At 56.9% G+C, this 22682-nt stretch overlaps 2 protein-coding genes and 1 long non-coding RNA gene across 4 annotated transcripts in view; 2 read left to right on the top strand and 1 right to left on the bottom strand.

The window, feature by feature from the left end:
- LOC133354818 (uncharacterized) overlaps positions 1 to 14878 on the top strand; it is a 45702-nt gene extending 30824 nt beyond the window's left edge. For both annotated transcript variants that reach the window (XM_061571962.1, XM_061571963.1), the window contains one exon: positions 207 to 14878. In XM_061571962.1, the coding sequence (XP_061427946.1) occupies positions 401 to 12721 (12321 nt within the window). In that variant the 5' untranslated portion in view covers positions 207 to 400 and the 3' untranslated portion in view covers positions 12722 to 14878. The remainder of the gene's footprint in view (positions 1 to 206) is intronic.
- LOC133354819 (uncharacterized) overlaps positions 1 to 19159 on the bottom strand; it is a 34226-nt gene extending 15067 nt beyond the window's left edge. Inside the window, exons 1-4 of the long non-coding RNA XR_009756629.1 lie at positions 19030 to 19159; positions 16023 to 16106; positions 12437 to 12685; positions 11925 to 12087 (exon numbers count right to left, since the gene is read on the bottom strand). This is a non-coding gene — a long non-coding RNA (uncharacterized LOC133354819). The remainder of the gene's footprint in view (positions 1 to 11924; positions 12088 to 12436; positions 12686 to 16022; positions 16107 to 19029) is intronic.
- A 448-nt stretch (positions 19160 to 19607) lies between these two features.
- LOC133354840 (zinc finger protein ZFPM2-like) overlaps positions 19608 to 22682 on the top strand; it is a 72954-nt gene continuing 69879 nt past the window's right edge. Inside the window, exon 1 of the mRNA XM_061571991.1 lies at positions 19608 to 20159. Coding sequence (XP_061427975.1) covers positions 20096 to 20159 — 64 coding nt within the window. The 5' untranslated portion in view covers positions 19608 to 20095. The remainder of the gene's footprint in view (positions 20160 to 22682) is intronic.

The following is a 22682-nucleotide window of genomic DNA, read 5'->3' as shown; positions in this document are numbered from 1 at the left end:
CCAACATTCTGGGAGCTTCTTCAGAAGCTGAATTGAGCTGCTCACATTCTCTGCTGGTTACATAGCATCATTGCTGGCTGCTGCTGGTTTCCGATGCAGGCTGTCCGATGTTGTTGATTCACTTCACCTGGGAGGAAACCGAAGGACCTGAAGAAAGGATAACGGCACTGTACAAGTCCACAATTGTGTTCGTTTATTTCTTCCAGGACTCATGGCCGTGGAGGAGGGTGGCGCAGCACCGTTGGGCCATGAGGTGCGGGCTCCTTGTGCTGTCCGAGGGCCCCAGCGCAAGGTCTCAGCGCAAGCACCGGCCGTCCTGCCACAGTGATGACCCAGCTACCAGCGCGTGCCTCATCGCCGACGCAGGGCGGCACCGGCGGGCGGCTCACGGGCGGCGACGATGAGCAATCGCTGCAGGCGCGACCTCGCATCGTACATCCACGAGCATGACGGCGGCGGCGACACGGACGAGGCGCAATGGCGCGCGGAGGTGCTGTGCCGACGCTGCTCGTCAATGGACATACGGCGAGCGGAGCATGTGGAGCACGTGGAGCACGTGGGGCGCATGGAACATGCAGCAGCAAGAGACGCCAATGTCTGTCGGGAGGCGACGGCGCACACGCAGGTGGCAAGCGCCGAGCGGGAAAGGGAACGGTGCGACTGCTGCAGGGCCCAGGGGAGGGCCGCTGGCCACGGTGGAGACGCCATACGTGGCCCGTCCCCAGAGAAGCACCGGGCGCCGGAGCGAGTGAGGAGGAACAGCCGTGGGGAAGGGACACACGGTGGTCTCTGCAGGAATAAGCCGGGTGGCCCCAAGAGCAACCCTACCATCGGAATTGCCTACCCGCAACAGAAGGCCGTTCCACAAAGGAGGGCCCCAGGGCCGCGGCCGCCCGTCAACGGGAGCTACCGCTTCCACGTGCCCCGCATCCCCGAGCGCGAAGCCGAGCTGCAAAAGGAGGACATTGGCCACCGGCAGCGCGGGGAGGCACCGCACTTCCATGCCCGGCCGCCCGTGGGAAAGTGCCCGCCGCTGCCCACGCGTACCGCTCAGCAGCAGCAGCACGATGCAAGCCCGCGGGTCTTCCCGGACGGGCGGACGCAGGGTGGTGCCTTCCGCGATGAGCTGGGTTCTGTTGGTCATGTCCCGCACTTCCGCCGCGGCGCGACTGCCGCCACTCCCTGGGGGTTTGCGAGTGCTGGAGGGGAAGCGGCATCGTCTGACGAGAGCAACTTGCTCCCCGGCGTCGTCGAAACCTCGCTCCTCGCACAGTCGCTGCAGGCCGTGTGCGGGCAGCAGCGGCCTCTCCCGCGTGACTCCCCCCCCGAGCCGCTCACGCAGGGACCCTACTCGCTACAGCCGCCACCGCGCTTCTGCCACGGAGAGCACTCCGTGCACAGGCTACCCTATGGCGAAATGCACTCTGTGCCTTTCCAGTGCACCGCGCAGCTCCCCGTCAAACACTTTCCTCTGCCCCTATTACAGCAATCCACCCTGTACCACCATGGGCCAATAGCACCCTGGGTGGAGTGCTCGCACCCATCTGCCCCGTTCAGCCCCATGGAGCCCTCGGATGACGACCCGTCTGGCCCTGCGCAGGCGGCGCCCTTCGGCTTCCAGGGTCCGTGCTTGCCGACGTTCGACGGCAGCGCCACCTCCGACTGCGGCTTCCTGATTCAGAAGCACGGCAGCCTGAAGCAAATGCCAACCAGCTTCTCCGCTGGCAATGCGGCCGAGCAAGTGGCCGGCGATGGCGTGAATGGCACGGACGCATTCCTTCTGCCTCCGTGGGAGCTGCAGGAGGCGCCGTCGCTGTGCGTGGAGGCCGACAAGGGACTACCGTTCCTGTGCGGGCAGGAGCCTCGCTTGGACCAGCTGACACATGGCACCTTTCCCAGCAACAGCAGCAGCATTAGTGGCAGCAGCGTGGGTCATCAGGAGCAGCACATGTCCCTGGGCCCGGTTCCCCTGGGCCTGGCCAAGCTGCCCTGGCAGCAGATCTACCACGCGCCCGTCACGACAAACCAGAATCGGATTGAACTGTCGCGCCAGCTGAGCCACCAGCAGCAGCTGGTGATGTCGGCATTGGGACCGCACGGCAAGGACTGCGCAGACAGGAAGCGCCCACCACTCCCTTTGGATGAGGTCTCGGCTTGGAGATGCGAGGCGGTTGAGGGCTACTCCGGGGCCCCGCAGGGCCCTGTGCCCACCTTTCCTCCCCACGAGAGCCAGGAGCCAAGGATTCCGGGTGTTTTCTCTTTGCCGCAAGTTTTCTTCGGTGCTCACGTCGGCAGAGGGAAGGCGGCGCCGGTACCCGTTAGTGCGGCGAGCGTGGCCGCTTCCCTGCAGATGTCACCATCCTGCACTGGTTCTGGAGGGCCCTGGTCGGGACGGACACGCGCAGGGCCCTGGGGCTGCGAGGGGGGCGTGCCACCGAGCGACGCGGGACTCGACTTGCCGGCGCCGGGTGAACGACAGTCTCGCCTGGACGCCGCGGGGCAACTCTTACAGGATTCACTGTGCAGGGTCATGGGAATGCACGTGGCTGCGCAAAACCAGCAGAGCTTCCTCAACTCCCTCAATGGTGCCAGCTTGGATGGTCTGGACGTGTTCTTGACGTGCCGGCAGTGCGACAAGAACTTCGTCGACGTGGCATCGCTGCTGCAGCACCGGCAGACGTGCAGCGTGCCGACCGGGCCGAGTGCCGCTCTGCTGGAAAGCGTGACCTCCTCGCTCGGCGGCGGCTCCTGTCGCTCGGCAACGCAGCGGCCCGTGTCAACGCAGCTTCCCGAGGGCGGAGGTGTGAGAAGCTTTGAGTGCGGCTCGAGGGCCTCCTCCTCCTCCGTCTGCGCCGAGAATATCCCGGCAAAAGCCAACAAGGACGAGCTCTCGGTCAACCCGAGCCAGCTGGCCACAGCTCCAGGCCACCTCACTCATGCGACGGATTTGGACATGGACGACGCGGCCCGGCTCGACAGCCTGATCATCGAGACGCTCAACGGACTGGGCTACCACACGGACGATGGCGAGCTGGACAGCAGCTTCATCGAGGCGTTCGCGGACGAAGATGCGCCCGTGCCACGTCGTGCCGGCGACGTCGCGGCGGCGGCCACGTTGCCACAACCTCCGGAGAGCACAGCGGAGGTGGCCGCAAGGGACAACGACGTCGGGAAGGGACACGAGGAGACGTCGCCCACGGCGACCGCGGGGCGAGGCAGAGCCAGTCGACACCGGGGTAGGCGCGGGCGAGGCAAGGACATGCGGCAGCTGTACCACACCAGCCGGAGGAGCAAGAAGAAGCAGCGAAGGGGACGGTGGGCAGCCCTGCCAACCGGGAAGCGGAATGGCTATAACCTCACGATCACAACACCTGTGACGTGCATGCCCACAACACCTGTCTTCTTGAGACGAGACATCCTGGCACCATCACCAGACAGCGCGAGTAGCCCTCTCCGGCCACACCATACATCCTCACACGATGTTGGTGGTGCCACTGGTGGAGGTCTGGGAGATGGCACTCTTGATGGGAACACGTGTGGAAAGGATGGACTCAGTGCTGACATGGTGGAGTCCCTCGGCTCACGCCCGGAGAAGCCTCTGCCCTCCGTGTACAAACCCATTGCTCACAGGAGCATTAAACATGTGGACGTGCTGAGCCGGAGGGGAGTGAGTGGCCGGCTAAACAAGGAGCTCATTCACAAAATCGTGCTGCAGAAAAACAACTTCTATAAAGTGAGAATGAAGCCATGGAGGTCGCCCCTCGACAAGTTGAAGCTCGTTTTAAACATCCCAAAGTCCGTGGAGAAAGATCAGCCACTCAGCGAGTACGACTACATATCTGATACAGACACGGATTACGATCCCATGGGAGGCAAGGGCATAAAGACCGACCTAAGAGAGGTTCCTTTGAAACAGCCAATCGCACCAAGTGAGAGGTTGAACATCGCCTCAAATTCACAGACCACCACAAATTTCTCACTGGGGAAAAACAGACTCCAATCTGATACTGTGCAACAATCAGAATTTCCTGAGCACCAGAAAGAATCACACGCCTGGAAGGAGCAGCACAATGAAGACACAGAGCTGGGCATGGCCACTGAACATTGTAAGCATGACGGTGGCAGTTGTGCCAGTTCCGGCGAGGCGGCAGTGTCAAGGCAAGAGGAATCTCAGCCAGAGATGGATAGGGGGTCACTTGGCGGCATATGCAGCCCAGGGCTACAGGGGGGGCCCCAGTTCCATGAGGGAGCTTCTCTACAGGCCCTCAGCAGTCCCTGCTGGAGACTGGAGGATCATGAAAGGTGGAGCGATGCCGTGAGCTGTGAGTCAGGGAGCAGCAGAGATGACCCGACACAGAACTGGGAACCCGGCGCTCAGCACTCGGACTCAACCAGGCCCCTGCAGCATCCGTTGCCGGCAGTCTCTCCTGGCGCCAGCCACTCACTGGCGAGTACTGCCCTCGAGGTATTTGACTTGGGTGGCAGCGCCAGCCCTCAGCTGCCCTTCCCGCCGGGCGGCCACCTGGGAAAGACAGCGGCTCACTTTGACGCAGAGGACATCCTGGAGGCACTGCAGCTCAGCGAGCTGGGCGAGCGGTCGCGGTGTGAACCGATCGAGGCCAGCGGAGTGGCACATGCCACTGACATCGGCCAGGATGGCAGCGCGGCCCACGTGGACACTTTGAGTACCACGGATGCCATGGAGAAGGAGTGGTCCTTCCTAGACGAGATGAGCAGTATTTTCTCGGGGAATTTTGACCTCAACCAAGAGCTGAACTCGAATCTAGCGCAGCCACTGCTCAGTCACGGTGGAAAACTGTCGCTGAATATGGAAAGTAATTTCGAAGAACAGACAGACATCGGCTCTACAGAATTCCACATGACAGACACGTTTCACACCCCGCCTTTAGTCCAGGGTAGCAAGATCAAGAACATAATGGACACCATTAAAAATATTACAGATGTGGAACACCTTAAAAACACAGCTTTGCACAATGACACTTGCATCTGCACTTCAGAGAGCAGCAACAGCAGTAGCAACGGAAGCAGCCTCGGTGAAGGACAGCCAGCCGAGTGCAGGAGAGGAAAAGCACAGTCGCCCGAGTCTGTTGTGGCAGTGCCGAGTGATGCCAAGCAAGCCAAGACAAAACCCATCAGCTTCCTGTCGCCAGTGCTGCACTGTGACTTCTGGACAGGCGACTTCCACCCATTCAGCCCTTGCTTCGATGAAGCGCCATCACCGTCCCCGGACTCCCGTGCGCTCACCGTGCTCGAGCGCTATCTGCCCTGCGACAACAACACAAGCGAAAGTGGTGCTCTAACCATGTCCCCAGTGACCCGGATGATGAGGACGACGACAACAATGCCACTTGGAGCGAAGTTGCCGCAGGTTGAATTGGGGCAGCTTGGTTCGCAAGCTCCCGAGGACACGAGTTTCCTGCCATCAGCTCCACTAAGCGTCCTCGCTGCACTGTGTCACTCGGATGAAGATGCTGCAGCAATGGTCGCCCCCTGTGGCATGCTGAAACCGTCAGACTCTGAAAAACTAGAGCCTTCACATAATGGTAATGTTACTGTGTGCGAATACACGGGGTCTCTAACAGCTGAGCAGGAAGCAGGAAGAATTTCACTGGGACTGGTAAAGAACTTGGAATGCGATGAGGTCCACACACAGCCTGCAGTTACTTGTGATGAAGCTACATGTCTCTCTGAAAACGCCACACTGAACGGAGTCCCTGAACTCTGTGATGAAGGCCCTGAAGCTGCAGTAGCATGCATCAAGGAGAAGGCCATGGTAGTTTCAAGTTCAGTGCAGGGTGACCCACCCATCTGTTCAGAGTTGGAACCAAGGGACTCACCTTACTTCCCTACAGATGGAGCACCTGGAGTTGGAATACATTCGCCCAAGTGCCAGATGCCCATGAATCCTGCCGTAGGCCTTCACGAAGTTCTCTACTCCCCTATTTCCCCTGACAGCTTCATCTTCGGTGACGCGGCGAGTTGTGATGGTGGCTCTGAAACTGACATCGTGAACAGTGCCGAGTGCGGTGGATTTGCAGGTGGAGCCTCTGCCAGGGAGGACATGAAACCAGTTTGCAGAAGCCTTGTGCAAATTAATGCAGATCTCCACGTGAAATCTCTCCTGGACTCTTCTACACTTGAGCACAGCCCAAAAGCAGATCCGGAAATACAGCTCATGGACAGCATAGTTAAATCTGTTGAATCAAGTTATGCAATAACAAAAGAGAATGTTGAAGCAGTTGGTGAGTGCATCGAGTCCGCAAAACCTCCAGAAATGAAAAGACCAAAGGCCACATGTGAAGGTTTACTCTTTGCAAGCGAGCACATCTCTTTGGGTCATAGGAGCAGCAGTTTCTCAGCCACAACAGAGAGTGTCATGACTTTTTCTCGTGCTTGTCCACACTCCTCTAGTGGTGACCCCTGCCCTGACGAGCCTCAGCAGCAGCAGCAGCAGCCACAAGCAGCTGCGGGAAACAGATGTCATCTCACCAATGCTACAAAGTCGCCTCGTAGAAGGAGAAATTCATGCCCCAGTGAAGGAGCGATGGGTCAGCAGCTGCGCTTCGCAAAAGAAAATGGAGAATGTATCACCTCTCAATCTGATGCCGTCCCACTGAATATTCTGCACTCATCTCAAATTGAAAGCAAAACTGAACGGGAATTGGAAACCAAGGCAATGAACCCTTCAGGTGAAACTTGCTTGGGGGAGCGTGGGAACCCAGAGGCCGTTTATCTTCACGCCGAACCCCATCGTGGCCTCCCTACCAAATCTGCCGAGCTCCTGGTCACTGTCGTGGCCCACCATGAACAAGAACTCAATCGCACCGCTCAGCACTGGGGCCTGGGTGCCACGCGGCTCCAGGTGGATGAGGATAACAGCGCACATCCGGTGGCCTTCACAACAAGCCGAGGATCACAACCAGCGCAGCTTGTTGACCGGTGTGAGCCAATAGGCGAGCAGGATCGCCCTTCGTGTTTGGGCTCCTCCGTGCTGGAGTTCACTGCTACAGGAGGAGGACGCGGAGGTCACGAAGGAGGCAGAGATCACGGTGGAGCCATCGTCAGCGGGGGCCATGAGCTCCCTCGTTTAAACACGGAGCACACAGGTCCCGACCTTGATCAGCCAGTCGCAGGTTCAGCCACCAAGAGAGAAAACCACTCTCTCGATTACGAAGATGCACAGACAGTGCCATTGTTGGCGCTGAGTGGCACATTTGGGAAGTCACCTGCAGATGTGCAGGTGAGATTCCTGAGCAGTGGTGAACCTGAAGCTCTGGAGGAAGAAGAAGAACCACCACTCAAGAAGGGCCCTCACTCCAGCCCTCCTGATCCAGGCTCCAAGATAATGAGCCACCCTTGTCCACATTCGGTAACCCAGGCCCCCAGTTCCCCAAGCATTGAGGTCATCACGGGATGGGGTCCAGAGGAGGCCCCCTCACTGTGCAATGTGTGCCAGGCTTCCTTCAGGTCCCGGGTGGGATTAGTGCGGCACAAGGCCATCAGACACAACGCACAAGTGCAGCTTGATGACATCTCGCACGTGAAGGAGGATGCAGTTGAGGGGGCAGAACCGGTGGTGGCAGAATCAGTGGGGGCAGCACAGGAGGGAATATCGCATCCTAACCTTTCCATGCTCACACACAACTCCGACCTGCGCTGGCCACACAAGCAACCTGTGGCAGACATTGACGGCTGCTCACGTGCCCATATAGCACAACTAGACTCGACCATAACGAGCACCAACATCTCGCAGGTGTGCAACGCAGACATGGCCACGACTGTGAACAGTTCCCGACCAGCGCAACCCGAACTATCGCCACCGCAATGTGGTTCTCTCAGCCCGTGCACACCAGTGGTGGAGAACACAGCGCAGGCTTTTGTAGAGAGTTTGTTCCAATTCAATGAACTGGACCAAATTCCTGCAGCTGCGACACATGAGAGCTCAGGTACTGAGATGGACGGTGCAGACAACAGCCCTAAAAGAGCTGGTGGTGTTGGTGAATCCGTGATGCACAGGCACCGGCTGCCGTCGCTGCTTGCGGGAGACGCAATAAGAGATCTGCATGCACAAGTGGATGCGGGTGCCGGATTAGTGAAGATGTGGGAACCCTGTGCACAACCCAGAGCGACAGAGGAGGATGCAGATGTGGGTGGACAGAGAACACCGGAGCCCCGAAGCCCCTTCCTCATCGCCACTGCTCCAAGGGTGATGCCTGTCCCCTACAACCAGAATAAAAGTGTGGAGGATGAGGAGGACAAGGAGGAGGAGGAGAACGAAGACACAGAACGACAGGACATGGAATCACATGGCAGCAGCAGGGAGGAGCCGATGGTGCTGCAGGATCACGGAGCGCGCAGCTTTGAGGCCGACCTTTACCAGGGCCCCTGCAGCCTGCAGGCTTCGCTACCCCTACAAGACACGTATCCTGATTGCCCCAGCGTGGCCATGTTTAGCGGGATTCTGGAGGAGAGGGACGAGAATGGCAGCTGCAATGGTAACAGACATCCCCAATGCATTCCAGAGGTGGCGCCCATGGAGATGATGGGCCAGTGTGAGTTGACCAAAAGCCCGATGCTGGACCTACCCGAGGACCCCTTCATCGAAGCCATCGAGCGGCACCTGAGCACGGTGCGGGCGCACGCGGATGCCCCCCGCGACGTCCCAATGCGCGGCACCGCCGAGCCGAGCGCCGAGGAACCGCACATCTGTGACCTCTCCTCAGCCACAGCAGCCCACGGCGGCCGATGCTCACCGGTGCTGGACGAACAGCTCCTGCCATCCTTCGTGGAGGAACGTCGCCTCTTCTCGCCGTCTCCATCCGACGCGTCTGAGGCTCTGGTGGACGCGCACCTCCTGGCAGAGCCACTGCCACCGGGGTTCCTCGAGGGGGTCCTCCGGGAACTCGCCGACGAAATCAAAACGTGTTCCCGGGGCCGGCAAGAGCCGACCGTGAGGAATCGCGACAAGCAGTACAAGTGTCGCGCATGTTTCCAGTGGTTCCTCACGCTGGGCGAGCTGGACTTCCACAAGCTGTCACACATCCCGGCGCCGCCCCCCACTTGCTACATGTGCGTGCAGCGCAAGTTCAGCTCCCGCGAGCAGCTGCGCGAGCACCTGCGCGAGAAGCACTGCAAGCAAAGTCAGCAGCGCACGTGGAGCTGCGGCATGTGCCTCAAGGAGCTGTCGGACATGTGGATGTACAACGAGCACCTGCGCGAGCACGCGGCACAGTTCTCCAAGAAGGGCCAGGTGCACAAGATGGCGCTCATGATGGCCGCGTGCAACGACGAGTACGGCACCCGCGACTCCGACAACGACGAGGAACGGGGCCCGAAGCCGCAGGCGCCGCTGCTGCCCGCAGGGGCCCTTCCCGAGCCGGTGGCCGGAACCGGCGTGGACGCGACATCCGTCTCTCCTGGCCAGGGCCCCGGTGGGGCACGAGAGGGACCGGCAACGAAGGTCGCGACTGCGGAACCCGAACAGGAACCCGAACAGGGACCCGAACAGGGACCCGAACAGGAACCCGAACAGGAACCCGAACAGGGACCCGAACAGGGACCCGCGTGCGAGCTGGCGGCCGCGCGCATCCCCGCCGGGGGGGTCCACCCCGACTGCAAGGACCCTTCGCGTGACTGCCACCACTGCGGCAAGCAGTTCCCCAAGCCCTTCAAGCTGCAGAGGCACCTGGTGGTGCACAGCCTGCAGCGTGCGCACGTGTGCCAGCTGTGTCCCGTCGTCTTCCTCGACGCGTCGGACCTGCGGGCGCACCTGGGCGCGGCTCACGGCGTGGACGAGGAGGAGGCCGAGGTGGTGCGCCACGTCACCATCTACGACTGCGAACAGTGCGCCGACGTCATGCACGTCATCAAGAAGTCCTTCATCTGCAGCGCTTGCAACTACACCTTCTCAAAGAAGGAGCAGTTCGACCGACACATGGACAAGCACCTGACGGCCGGGGGAGCCGTCAGGGCCTTCCGGAGGGCCGTGAGGCCGCGGGAGTTGCCCCGTGCCAACACCAGCTCACGTGCACTGACCATGGATTGCGGCCCGCGACCGAAGAGGTGCAAACTGGGGGTGGACGAGGGCGACACACTCGAGATGTTTGCAGAGCGCAGGCGAATGATGTTCGGCGAGGAGCCTGGTGAAATGGACGGAGATGCTAAGGAGAACCCCATGCAATCGGAGACGATAGGGGCAGCCAACGTCTTCACGATGTGTGTGGCGAGGTCACATGGCTTCCAAGCAAGGATCTTCCCTTCTGAAGCACCTGCTGATGATGATGATGATGGAGATGATGATGGAGATGATGATGGAGACGATGATGGAGATGATGGAGATGATGATGGAGATGATGATGGAGATGATGATGATGCTGATGATGAAGTTCTGCAAGGAAACAGCTGCTTCACCGTTCCTCATTCCCCGCCTGCACCCCTCACCGAGGGCAATGTGGATGAGGTTGCCGTGTCCCGAGAAAGGGTGCTGCTCCGAGGGGTCTCAATCCCCGCGGGGGGGATCGACTACAGCACCAGCAGAGGGGGCACCAATAACAGCAATAACACGAGGGACACGATCCACAGCAATTGTACAGAGGAAAATCATATCAGCAGGACAGGGGGGACAATCAGCAGCACAGGGGGCACAATCAGTTGCAGCAACAGCACGGCTAACGCCAATAATGGCACAAGCGCGGGAGACGTGAGCCACAGCACCGGCACGGGGGATGCCGATAGCAGCAGTAACAGCGGCACAGAGAGCACGAGAAATAATTGCAGCATAGGGGGTATTAACAGCACCAGCAGTAACAGCAATAGCAGCACGATCACCAGCAGCAGTAGCAGCACAGATATCACCAATAACAGCACTAGCATGGGGGGCCCTAATAACACCAGTGCCAGCATGGGGGCCAGCAATAACAGCACTAGCATGGGGGCCACCAATCACAGCACTGGTACCGGGGGTAATGATAGCAGCAGCAGCAGCAGCACGAAGAACACAAGACACAGCGCCAGCAGCAGCAGCACCGATACAGGGGGTGGCACCAACAACAGCTGCAGCATGGGGAGTGCCGACAGCTACAGCACCAGCACATCAGGCACCAGCTACAGCGACAACACGGGGGACATGAAAAGAAGAAACACAGCGGACACCAACAATAGCATCAGCGGAGGGAATACAGATAGCAACAGCATGGGGGACGCGAGCAATGACAGTGGCAGCAGCACATGGGGCACAAGAACCAGCGGTAGCACCAGTACAGGGTCCATCAAGAATAGCATCAGGAACAGCAGCATGGGCATTACCGATAACAGCAGCGACACAAGGGGCATCGGAAACAGCAGCTCCAGAATAGAGGGTTCCAGTGCAGGGGGTACCAGGGCAGAGGGTAACGGTGCAGAGGGTACCAGCATGGGGGTCACCAGCGATACCAACATTTCAGAAAGCATCAGCGATAGCAGCAGCATCACACCGGGCATCTCCGGCACGAGCGCAGAAGAGTCTCCCGCAGGGGACGGCACGACAGGGATCGCCGTCGTGGGGCACACCAGCAGCACCAGCACCAGCAGCACCAGCAGCACCAGCAGCAGCACCAGCAGCACCAGCAGCAGCAGCAGAACAGGGACCAACATCACGGAGGGCACCAGCACGCGGGGCACCGGCACAGGGGACACTTCACCAGGGGGCACCGGCCAGGGAGGCTCCTATACTCTGACAGAGGGCACCAGCGATAGCAGCAGCGTTGGGTGTACTTTCATGAAGAACATCAGCAACAGCCACGGTACAGGAGGTATTAGCAAGGGAGGAACTATCACAGGTGGCACCGGTACGGGGGGTACCAACACGTGGGGCGCCGCCGCCACCACCTGCAGCACCACCAACAGCTACAACCGGAAGAGCTCACCTGATAAGCCCCAGAGAGGCCCCAAGCGGCCCTGTGACAGCGCTGGCCCCACCGGCGGTTGTAGGGAGGCACCCGGCAAGCGCCTCAAGGTGGCGGCAAGGGCCCCCAAGCCCGGCCACCCCAACCAGACCATACCTCGTCATGGACACCACCTGGGTCTCGCCTGCGGTGGTGGGGGAGGAAATGTCGGTGGAGTCGGCAGTGGAACTGGCGGCAGAGGTGCTGGCGTTGGAAACGTCACCGTAAGCGGCAGTGGAAATGGTGGTACTGGTGGCGGGATTGGTGGAACTGGTGGGGGAAATGTTGGTGGTGGAGTTTCTAGTGAAAAAGTTAACAGTGCCGGAGGTGGAAACATCAGTGGAAAGATTTACGGAGCTAGTTTTGGAAGTGGTGATGGAGTGTCCGGTGGAAAGCTCAATGGTGCTAGTGGCGGAAACGTCAGTGGAACTTTTAGTGGAACGTCCGCTGGCAATGTCAACGGTACGAGCTCGTCTGCTGGCGCAAGCGGCGACCTTGAAGACTCCAGGTCCAGCGTCGGCACCCTCTACACGGCCTTCTTCTCGAGCCACTCCTCCTCGCGCGAGGTGCCGGGGCCCCACAGGAGGCCGCTGCTCGATTCCCTCTGCGGTGGGAGTCGCACGGGGGGCCCTCACACCCCGAGGCCACGGCCGGCACTGCCCGCCAGCTGCAAGTCGGCCCAGTCGCAGCGGGATCTCCTCAACCAGATGTTCGGCCACCGCCTCACGACCTTCAAGATCCCGCTGAGAAAGGAGTGCAAGGAGCAGCTATCGGAATAACCAGGAGGCTTATCAACTATCTCCACGCAGTGTGGCCCTCTCCTGATATTGTGCAGCCATCACCATCAGCAGTTATCTGTCCACTGCTGGATGAAGGCCTCCCCTTGCCATCGCAGTCCAACGCTGCTTCTATGCATCTCACTTATACTCGTGTGGTCAAGTACCATGAATTACCAGACCAAAGAAGCCTTTACATTTCTTCTGTCCTGCTGTACCTCTCCAAGATGTGGCAGATTGTATTTTATACAGACGCGTTTGTTGATTTTCCTCTGCCGAGGTGGGCGAGGTGGTGACACTGAAGTCAGTGGCCTAGCTACTGAGTGCGCAGGCAGTGCAACTGCACCGGGGATTCCCACGGGCCAGAGGGGAGGGCCCGGGCACCAGGAGGGTGACGCTGACAAGGGGGAGGGCACATTGAATTCCTTGCAACAGCGCCCATGACAACCACGCCGTGCCACTGGTGTCAGTATTCTGTGTTATCTCCTGTATTTAAATGTTTACAGCTGTAGCGCTGAGCAATCGCTCTCGGACACAACCACGATTTGACGGAAACCGCAACCCAAACACCACGAGCAACTCTTATCCCACCCATCCCAGCCGGCACAATGCTGCATCATCGATTAATATTGATTCTGAAGCTCGCAGCGCACGCGTCGAACTGCGGTGGCGCAGTGGTTAGCGCGCTGCACTATAAGCTCGGCCGCTTGAGTTCAATTCCCAGCGCATGGCTAACATGAGTGCTCACATCTAAATTGGTCCTACGTCCCCTCCCCCAACCTTCACCAACCTGGACTGAGCCAGCGCGGTGAGGTATGGTCAGACAACACCCCCACGACCGAAATGGCATGGGGAGGCCTTCATTTAGCAGTGGATTGACTATAAGGGGCTGAACATTCTTATTTTACATGTAATGGGTTGACGTTACCCATCGCAGCAGCCACGAGTGGACGTTTAATTCACCAGGCTGTGTTACGGGCTGTCACACACGAGTTTGTGTAGCTTCATCATTGATAAACCAACAAAACAAACCCCTGAAAAGTCACTGTCAGAAGTGCTGCATTGACGTCACTCAACTCCCATGGACATGCGAGCGTTTAACGTCGACATAAGTGCGACGATAAGCGCGATAATTTATATCGCTGCAACTGCCACGTGGCGGCTCTGTCGGCTCTTAGTTACCACCCACAAGGGCAGGCTCATATCGACGGCACGGATGCTAAACATCGGCACCCGTGCCGATCTCGCAAGATTTGAGGTGCTAAAAACCACACATATATAGAAGCCTATATATAGATGTGCAGAATAACACTATATACAGGGTATATATACATAGCACTATGAGTGCAGTATAGACTGCGCATCTGTAGCTTCTACTATATGTGCAGTATGCTGTATGACTATGTAATGGTGTAATACAGTACTATTAGTGCAATGGATGTGTAGTATACATAGTCTATATACTGTACATACTATAAAAAGTGTGCAGAGAAGGCTATTCACTGATAGGTAAACAAACAATTTAATATCTACATTAATATATGTGCTTTTGTGTATATGTGCCTTCATAGGTGCTCGCTAACAGCACTTGCCCCAACAGTCTGTTAAGGCTATACGGGGGATCTTTGTCTTTGCCGAGTGCAACCTTGGACACATTATGAAGTTAAGACACGGCGATTATGCGGCCGTGGTTCTGTGATCTTTCTTTTTACGCGAATACGGGACGAGCGTGGCCAGCGAAGGGGCAGGAGCCAATGGGAAGTGAGATGAGTGGCGGCCGCGCTTCACCGCGCGTGGAATTCGCGTCGGAGAAAATGTTGGATCAGGTGAAGTCGACACAAACACCCACACGTGAAATTCTAGCTGCGCCTCTTGGAGACGGAAACGTAATTTGACGCCTTGTATCGATATAACCAAGTCACGTGGCAAGTTAAGTCGACATCGCTCGTGTCGCATACATAAGCCGGTGTTAATCCTGCCCTCAGTGGGGTCACTGCATCACTGCTGCTGTGACTTCACAGTCCTTTCTCTCGGTAAGAAAGCTTCACACTCGCGTGGGATGGCCCGGGACACTCAGCCCAAACGTGCAGCTACAAGAGAAGAGGTGCTCATTGTTTTATTTGGGTCCCGTATTCCTCGAGAAATGCGAGACCTGGGAGTGAGGGGAGAGACGGGGGGCGGGAGGGACGGGTGGGTTTGCTGTGAAGTCTGGGCCCAGGTCTCCCCTGTGCCGTGTGGCCCTGGGTGGGGGATCAGAGCGAACCTCCATGCCACCACCGCCAGCCGTGCGCAGCCAAGACGACTTCGATTTGAATACTGTGACAGGTGCACGGGTGGGGGCCGTGCGGCGGTTGTGCGAACGGCTCGCTGGCCCCAGGGTCAAGCCCTTTACTCTGATCCAGCCCTGACGACGCTAACCCCGACAGTATTTCTGAGCCTAACCCTCGCCTTGCCCCTAGCCCTGAGCCTAGCCCTAGACCTAACTTTACCCTCGGAGACCTGAGTCTAACCCTGAGTCTAACCCTGAGTCTAACCTTACCCCTAACCCTGAGCCTAGAAGCAACGTTATCGGTTGTCCTGAGCCTAACTCTGAAGATAACCCTCACACTAATCCTGAGCCTAGCTCTGAGCCTTACCTTACCCCTAACCACGATCTTCACCCTAACCCCGCTATACACCCTACAGGTGACCCCTAAGCTTTGCTCTCACATGAAGCCTTCAACACACGCGTCATTTCTTACCCAAACCCTGATCCCGAGTCTAACTCGAACCCTGAAAGCTTGCTGCCGCCATGTGCAAGTGCTGCATCTCATCGTTCGTCATTGTCTGTGTTGATGTTTTAGTGTTGTGTGGTGGGGGACAGAGGGAGGGGGTCATACCTGCCCCCCCAGGTTCGTTCCCCAGAGTTTAATGTCTGACTAAATATGTTACGGGTCACTGGTAGATTCGACTAGGTGCCACGTGACGAGTAGCCACAGCCATAGCGAGAGGAGGTATACTGGATGTGGTGTGCCAGATGCAGAACTATGGTGTTACCCTCCACTCCTCCTCCTCCTCGATCACCACCACAATACTTGCTGTATACCTGCACGCCTCTCGTCAGTACACAAGTACACGTACACAAGTACAAGCACATGTGTGCTTACACACACGCACGTACACGTGTGTATAAATAAGGTGCTTGCATTGAGGGGGGTTGGTGGGCCACGTGAGGACGGGAGTCCTTGACTGGCCCGCGACCGCCCTCCTTCCACTCGCAGTGGACCAAACCCCATGGTGCTATCAGCTGACACAGGTGTGTTACCTGCAGAGTAGGCGAGAGTGATGTCCGATATGAACACGAGGCTCCACGCGGTGAGGGCCGAGATGGAATCGTGCTCACGGGGACCTGGGACTCCACAGAGATGTTACAATGACAATTATTATTTTAAAAATAAATGAATTATAATTATTATTGATATATTAATGACGAAGGTGATGATGATGATGAAATAAATACTCATCGCAGAGATGGTGCCGGCTGCTGCCTGTGTCCTGTTTTACTGCTGTGCGCAGCGAGAGAGATCGAGGTCGGTCGTGTTGGGGTTAGGGCTAGTTGTAGGTAGTAAAAGTGTTGTTAATAATGTTGGGGCTGGAGGTAGCTTTAGTGTTTAGGATAGACGAAGGACTAGGGTTAGGGGGAGTGTATGGGATAGAAGTAGCATGTGGGTGTTTGGGGTAAGGTGGTGGTGTTGGGGATCGTCGGCTCGTGATAGTTATATTTTTGCACACAGAAAAAGTGTGCTCAAGAGCTAAATGGCAATGTTGAGGACTGCTAGCCACGAGAGGGCTGCGGGAGAGAGAGTTCATGTCGCGTTGCTGTTCCTCAATGTAAGGAGCGCAGACTACAGTGGTCTGCTGCGTGATCTCTAGCTCGGGTTGCATGCCCACCATCACACTCCTGTGGCTTGTGTCTTTTCCATTCATGAAGATGTGCTCATCGGCCTGTTGATGTTCTGATGCAGCTGATCGTTACACCAACGTCTTCAAAAGAATGTCAAAGCCATGGGGTGCGATGTGTGTGTCTCGAATGAGGTGTTTCTTTTGGACGTCTGCGTTGTTCCACTCTGCCCGCCAGTGTTCTTCCAGATCTGGGTGAGATGTTCGGATGGTGAGAGGGTGAGAGGGCGATTCAAGGGGGATCGGGACTTGAGTTGGAGGCGAGGAACATTGTTAAGGTCTTGCTTGATATTTAAGTGGTTGTCGTTGGCAATAGAACGTGTAAACTACCTTGCAGTTTGCACGGCTTTGCGGGTATTCGGTGGCAAAATGTTCGATAATGGTAGTTTAAGGGGTATATATAGGTGGTGCTATTGCTAAGGGAAGAGGCAGTGTTTGTGTTAGTTATAGAGGTGTCTTAGTAGTTCCGGGGTAAAGATGGGGTAGAGTAACAGCGTACTCGCAAAGAGGCAGGTGATAGGCAGGGGGAGCTCTCACACAGGTGAGAAAGTGGTTGTTACTCTTAGGTTTTTTCCGATAAAGTCACCTAAGAGTTTGAATCCTTGCAGTCACGAAAGCTTCAAATCTAAAGTGGTTGTTGATGATGTTGGTGATTATCACGATGGTATTAGGGAGGATGGTGAGGATGATTTTTGTCGTGATAAAATTAGTGATGTTGATGGTAGTAGGTGATGATATCGATGAAAAATATGCCATTTATTCAGATGATTATATTCGTGAGGATGCTGCCGAGAATATACGTGATAATTATGATGACAACTCCTGATTATGGTGATGGTATGAGTATATTTGTTTACGGCGATGAGTGATGTAGATGAGATGATCTCAAACTGCGGTCTGCGGACCACGCTCCATTCAGGTGGTCCGCGGAAAGGTTTCATAACTAGGGAAAGGAAGTGGCTGCGTGTTGATAGATCATATATATAGTAAAGCCTTTCACATACTGATAGAGGATGGTTTAGTTATACCCTGACAACGTTTGACACGTATGGTGTTGGAATCAATACAACTAATATTCGATTTTACGTTTAGCTTTATTACACGTTTTCTCGTCGCACAACTGATTCTGAGCTCACGACGACTCGGTTTGTCCACCACTGTTACATGGAAAGCATTGTACCAGAATGCAGTGCGTTTTCTAAAATTTAGTGAGTGCAGTGGGCTCGTATCAGTCGTTAGACATCCAGAAATGGATGTGGCTGAAATGGGATCTTTTCAAACGACAACAACTAATATAGCCAGTGATGACACGGTGAAAAGTCGCGACTCGAGAAAGCGGACATCCACCTGCAGAGGACTTGGAGTGCAGGTGCGTGGTGCTGTTGTTGTTGTTTCGTGGTCAGCGCTACGCTGCGTAGAACCCGGCGACCCGATTTCGATTCCCGCTTCACGGCCAACTCCAGTGACGATTATCTGAACCGGTCCTGGTCCTCCCCTAGGTCGACTCGGCCTCAAATGAGTACAGTACCCGGTGCGGTGTGTAAACATCGCCACCGGGGAGACAAAGGAGGCCGAGCGTGGTTCTGGCCACCCACCCCCTCGTGTGCCGTGCCGGCCTTCATAGGTGCTCGCTAACAACACTTGCCCCCTCCAGCCCGTTAAGGCTACACGGGGGATCTTTGTCTTTGGTAAGCAGCACGAGTGGCCGTACCGGGAATGGGGGCGAAATGACCTCCCAAAAAACCAGAAATAAAATACGACTCGAGCTGTGTGAACGCAACATGAAATGTTAAAGGTCATGGAAAGTTCATATCACGCCAGCCTTCGAATCGCAAAAAAACAGGGAAGCCACCACACACGAGTGACGAATAACCTCCTCTGGCTTGCAAGTAAATAACTTGTCTACAAGGCGGGTAAAGAAGCAGAGGAGGCTCGTGAAGGACGCTGCTGCTGCTGCTGGGGCGTTGGAGGCAGTCGCCCTTCGGCAACAACAGAGGGCAGAGGAGCTACGCTCACAACAACGAGCCGAGCGCCGGGCGGATAAAACGCAGCGAGTTGGCACACGGTGGGTGCATCTGGGAGTCATCTCGGTCAGTCAACCCATGGCACCTGTGTCTGTCCCGTGGCCTCCTGCCAGCGGGCCTGAGAATACTTCACGTGGCCTCAAAGTGCACCTAGCCTGGCACAAGCGCCGTTGTGACATCACCGCCAATTAATGGCAAAAGGAGGTTGTTGTTGTTGAAAGTGATGGCGTTGGTGATGTCGGTGAGACTGATGTTGATGGTATTAGTGATGTTGCTGAGGGTGATGATGTTTGGTGATGGTGACTGTGATGGTGGACATCACCAAACTCACCCTCACCTTTCCCTCACCTGTGGGTTCCACCAAAATCCGCAACGCGCATGCGCAGCTTCTGTTCACACTTGGTAGTGCTGATAAGCGCCTCTGCGGACACCAACGGTGATGGAAAGCGGCTATACAATTGCCAGTCTGGATACGCGGGCGACGTCCCGCCCCCTCCGCTGGTATGGGCGGGGCTCGGGAGGGGAAGGCGAGGCCCAAACACCGAGCTGCTCCAATAGGAGGCGTCGAGCTGCCAAGCGGGGGGAGGGGTCGTGGGGGTTGTAGCTGCGCCAATCGGATTGGGTGAGCACGGCGGTGGGCGTGGCAATCGTGGGGACTCGTAGCCAATCGGCGGCGTTAGACGAGAGGAGGGGCGTGGCGGGGGCGTGGCCCGGTCCAGGGGGGAGAGGGGGGTGTTGGGGGGTGATGCGGGGGGGGGGGAGCGGCTGTCAGTGGGAGCGGAGCGGGCAACGCGGACCCCGGCTCCACGCCGCGCTCTCGCTCGCAACATTCGCGGGGGGCCACCGTGCTGCTGTGCTGGGGGGCACGGGACCTGGGTGACATTGTTTGGAGCGGCGGCCGGGGTGGTGGGGGGGGGGGGGACGCCTTGTCTGTGGTGGTGGGAGGAGGAGGAGGGGGGGGGCGCGAAGCGGGGTGCAGGAGACCCGAGACCCCCTCAGTCGGGGTCTGGGGGGTGTTGTCAGAGTTGAGTTCCCGGCGACGCGAAAGCGCAGGTGGCGGGGGGGGGGGCGGGGGGCTCTCCTCTTCTCCGCGCCTCGCTCCGCCCGCCGCGCACGTGCGGCGCGGCGGGGACAAGTCGGCGGCGGCAGCAGCAGCGGCAGTGGCGGTGTCGCGGACATCATCATCATCATCGTGACCATCACCATTGCTAACTCCATCACTCTCAGCATCACCTCCCCCGTCGCAAACAACATCACTATCGCGACAACTATCATCACCACCATCATCATCGTTGACACGCGCAACAACAACATCACCACCACACTCATCGCCCCCATCGCCCCCATCATCACCATCATTGACGCACGCACCACCATCATCATCGCCATCGCCCGCGGCGCCGGCGGCTTGGCGATGTCCCGGCGCAAGCAGCGCAACCCGCGCCAGATCAAGCGCAGTCGACCCGGAGCCCTGGCGGGTGAGTGACAGAGTGAGCGAGTGAGTGACAGAGTGAGCGAGTGAGTGAGCGAGTGAGTGACAGAATGAGTGAGTGACAGAGTGAGTGAGTGAGTGAGCGGGTGAGTGACAGAGTGAGTGAGTGAGTGACAAAGTGAGTGACAGAGTGAGCGAGTGAGTGACAGAGTGAGCGAGTGAGTGACAGTGAGTGACAGTGAGTGAGTGACAGAGTGAGTGACAGAGTGAGCGAGTGAGTGAGCGAGTGAGTGACAGAGTGAGTGAGTAACGCGGCACACAGGTGAGTGAGCGGTGCTGGCAAGCGAGTGACGCGGTGAGTGATGTGATGTTGTGAGTAGGTTACTCACTTGGGGAGTGAGACAATTGGTGAGTAAGTGGCAAGTGTGTTCGTGACTTGGTGAGCTCTCGTCGTGAGTAACTTTCCTAGTGAGTGATGATGTTTTCTTGACGTGGTAAATGAGTGTGTTGACGAGTGAGTGTTGGTGAGCGAGTGACTGGGAAGATGACTTGGTGAGTGAGTGAGATAATTGGTGAGTGACGTGGTGAGTGAGTGTTTGTGAGCGAGTGACTTGGTGAGTGAGTGTATGTGGTTTGTGGTTGAGTTTGGGAGTGAGTGCCACTGTGAGTGTGGTTGGTGAACGGGTGTCTAGCACACGGGTGGATGTTTCACAGAGTTGGTGACGACATGGTGAGTGTGCCAGCGAATGGACGGGGATCGTCAGTGTGTGAATGAATGAAGAGAGAGCAGGCGAGTGGTTGATTTGGCGGTCTCTCCGCGAGTTACTGAGAGGGTGAGTGAATGAGTCGATGAGTTTGTGAGTGAGAGGGCGAGTGAATGAGTCAATGAACTTGTGAGTAAGAGGGTAAGTGAGCGAAAGAGTCAATGAACTTGTGAGTGAGAGGGTGAGTGAGTGAATGAGTCTATGAGCTTGTGAGTGACAGGTTGAGTGAATGAGTCTGAGCTTATGAGTGACAGGGTGAGTGAGTGAGTGAATTGGTCGATGAGCTTGTGAGTGACAGGGTGAGTGAGTGAATGCCCTGGTGCGAGAGTTCGGCAACCAAAATAAATAGAGGAGACATTTTTTTAGTTCGAATTCGATTAAAAAGTAAAAAAAACCCGCGACATTTCAAGAGCCGCGGTGCCATGTGGACACGAGACGGCGGTCCTTCATAATTCACACGTCGCGATGCAGCAGCAGCCCTCAAGAGCCGCCGCATGCGTCTCTGAAGCAGCAGGTTGATGAGCCGAGCGCGAGGTGGGGGCCCAGTGGGTGGGTCAGCGTGAACGAGTGAGTACAAGCGGCTGTAGGTGAGCGAGTGCGGTGAGCTGGTGAGCGAAGGGGTGCGTGGGTGATTGAGTTGGGAGGTGGGTTGGTGAATGGTCGTGTTTCTCCGGAGTTGCACAGCCGCGCGCGCGCCTGTGAGCGACTCGCGCGTGGACACAGGGAGGGAGACGCGGGGTTCAGATGTTCACTGAGACTCGGTTGAGACAGACTCAAGGAGACGCGGGGATTTGGATGTTCACTGAGGCTCGTTGAGACGGACGCCGGGAGACAGGCGCGTGGGGACACATTGTACACATTGACAGCGGGAGATACGTGCGTGTGACCTATGTGTGTGTGATGTGTGTGGGTGATGTGTGGGTGATGTGTGGGTGATGTGTGTGTGATGTGTGGGTGATGTGTGTGTAATGTGTGGGTGATGTGTGTGTGTGATGTGTGGGTGATGTGTGTGTGTGATGTGTGGGTGATGTGTGTGTGATGTGTGGGTGATGTGTGGGTAATGTGTGTGTTGTGTGTGTTGTGTGTGTGATGTGTGTGGGAGTGGTAGTGTAGCAGTTAGCGCGCTGCGCTTACGAATCCGTCGACCCGGGGTCGATTCCCGCTCACGGTCAACAACCCCCTCGTGTACCGTGCCGGCCTTCATAGGTGCTCGCTAACAGCACTTGCCCCAACAGTCTGCGATGGCTATACGGGGGTTCTTTGTTCGTGTGATGTGTGTATGACCACACTGCGCGGTTGCAGTGTGCGTGGGTGATATGTGTATGATGTGTGTGTGAGTACACTGTGTGTGTGAGTACACTGTGTGTGTGAGTACACTGTGTATGATGTGTGTGTGAGTACACTGTGTGTGTGAGTACACTGTGTGTGTGAGTACACTGTGTGTATGATGTGTGTGTGGCCACACTGTGTGACCACGTGCGTGTGTGATGTGTGGGTGACCGCACTATGTGTGTGGTGTGTGTGTGGGTAATGTGTGTATGGTGTGCCTATGATGTGTGTTCAAACACCAAATATATACCTTTTTCAAGGCATCAAGTCCGCATTTATTGCCAGAAAGGGTAAAACCTATTTTTATTTTTCATAATTGTTTGATCCTGGCAAAAAGGTCTCATAGATATGATGGGGAGCGGTCGTGCAGCGGTTAGCGCTACGCTGCGCTACGAACCCGGCGACCCGAGTTCGATTCCCGCTCACGGCCAACACCGGTGACGATTATCCGAACCGGTTCTGGGCCTCCCCTAGGT

This window comes from Lethenteron reissneri, chromosome 49 (assembly GCF_015708825.2).
Source record: "Lethenteron reissneri isolate LAM-NWPU_2019-01 chromosome 49, ASM1570882v1, whole genome shotgun sequence".
Taxonomy (NCBI): Eukaryota; Metazoa; Chordata; class Hyperoartia; order Petromyzontiformes; family Petromyzontidae; genus Lethenteron; species Lethenteron reissneri.
The sequence above is the reverse complement of the archived record's forward strand: the minus strand, read 5'-3'. Positions and strand labels throughout refer to the sequence as shown.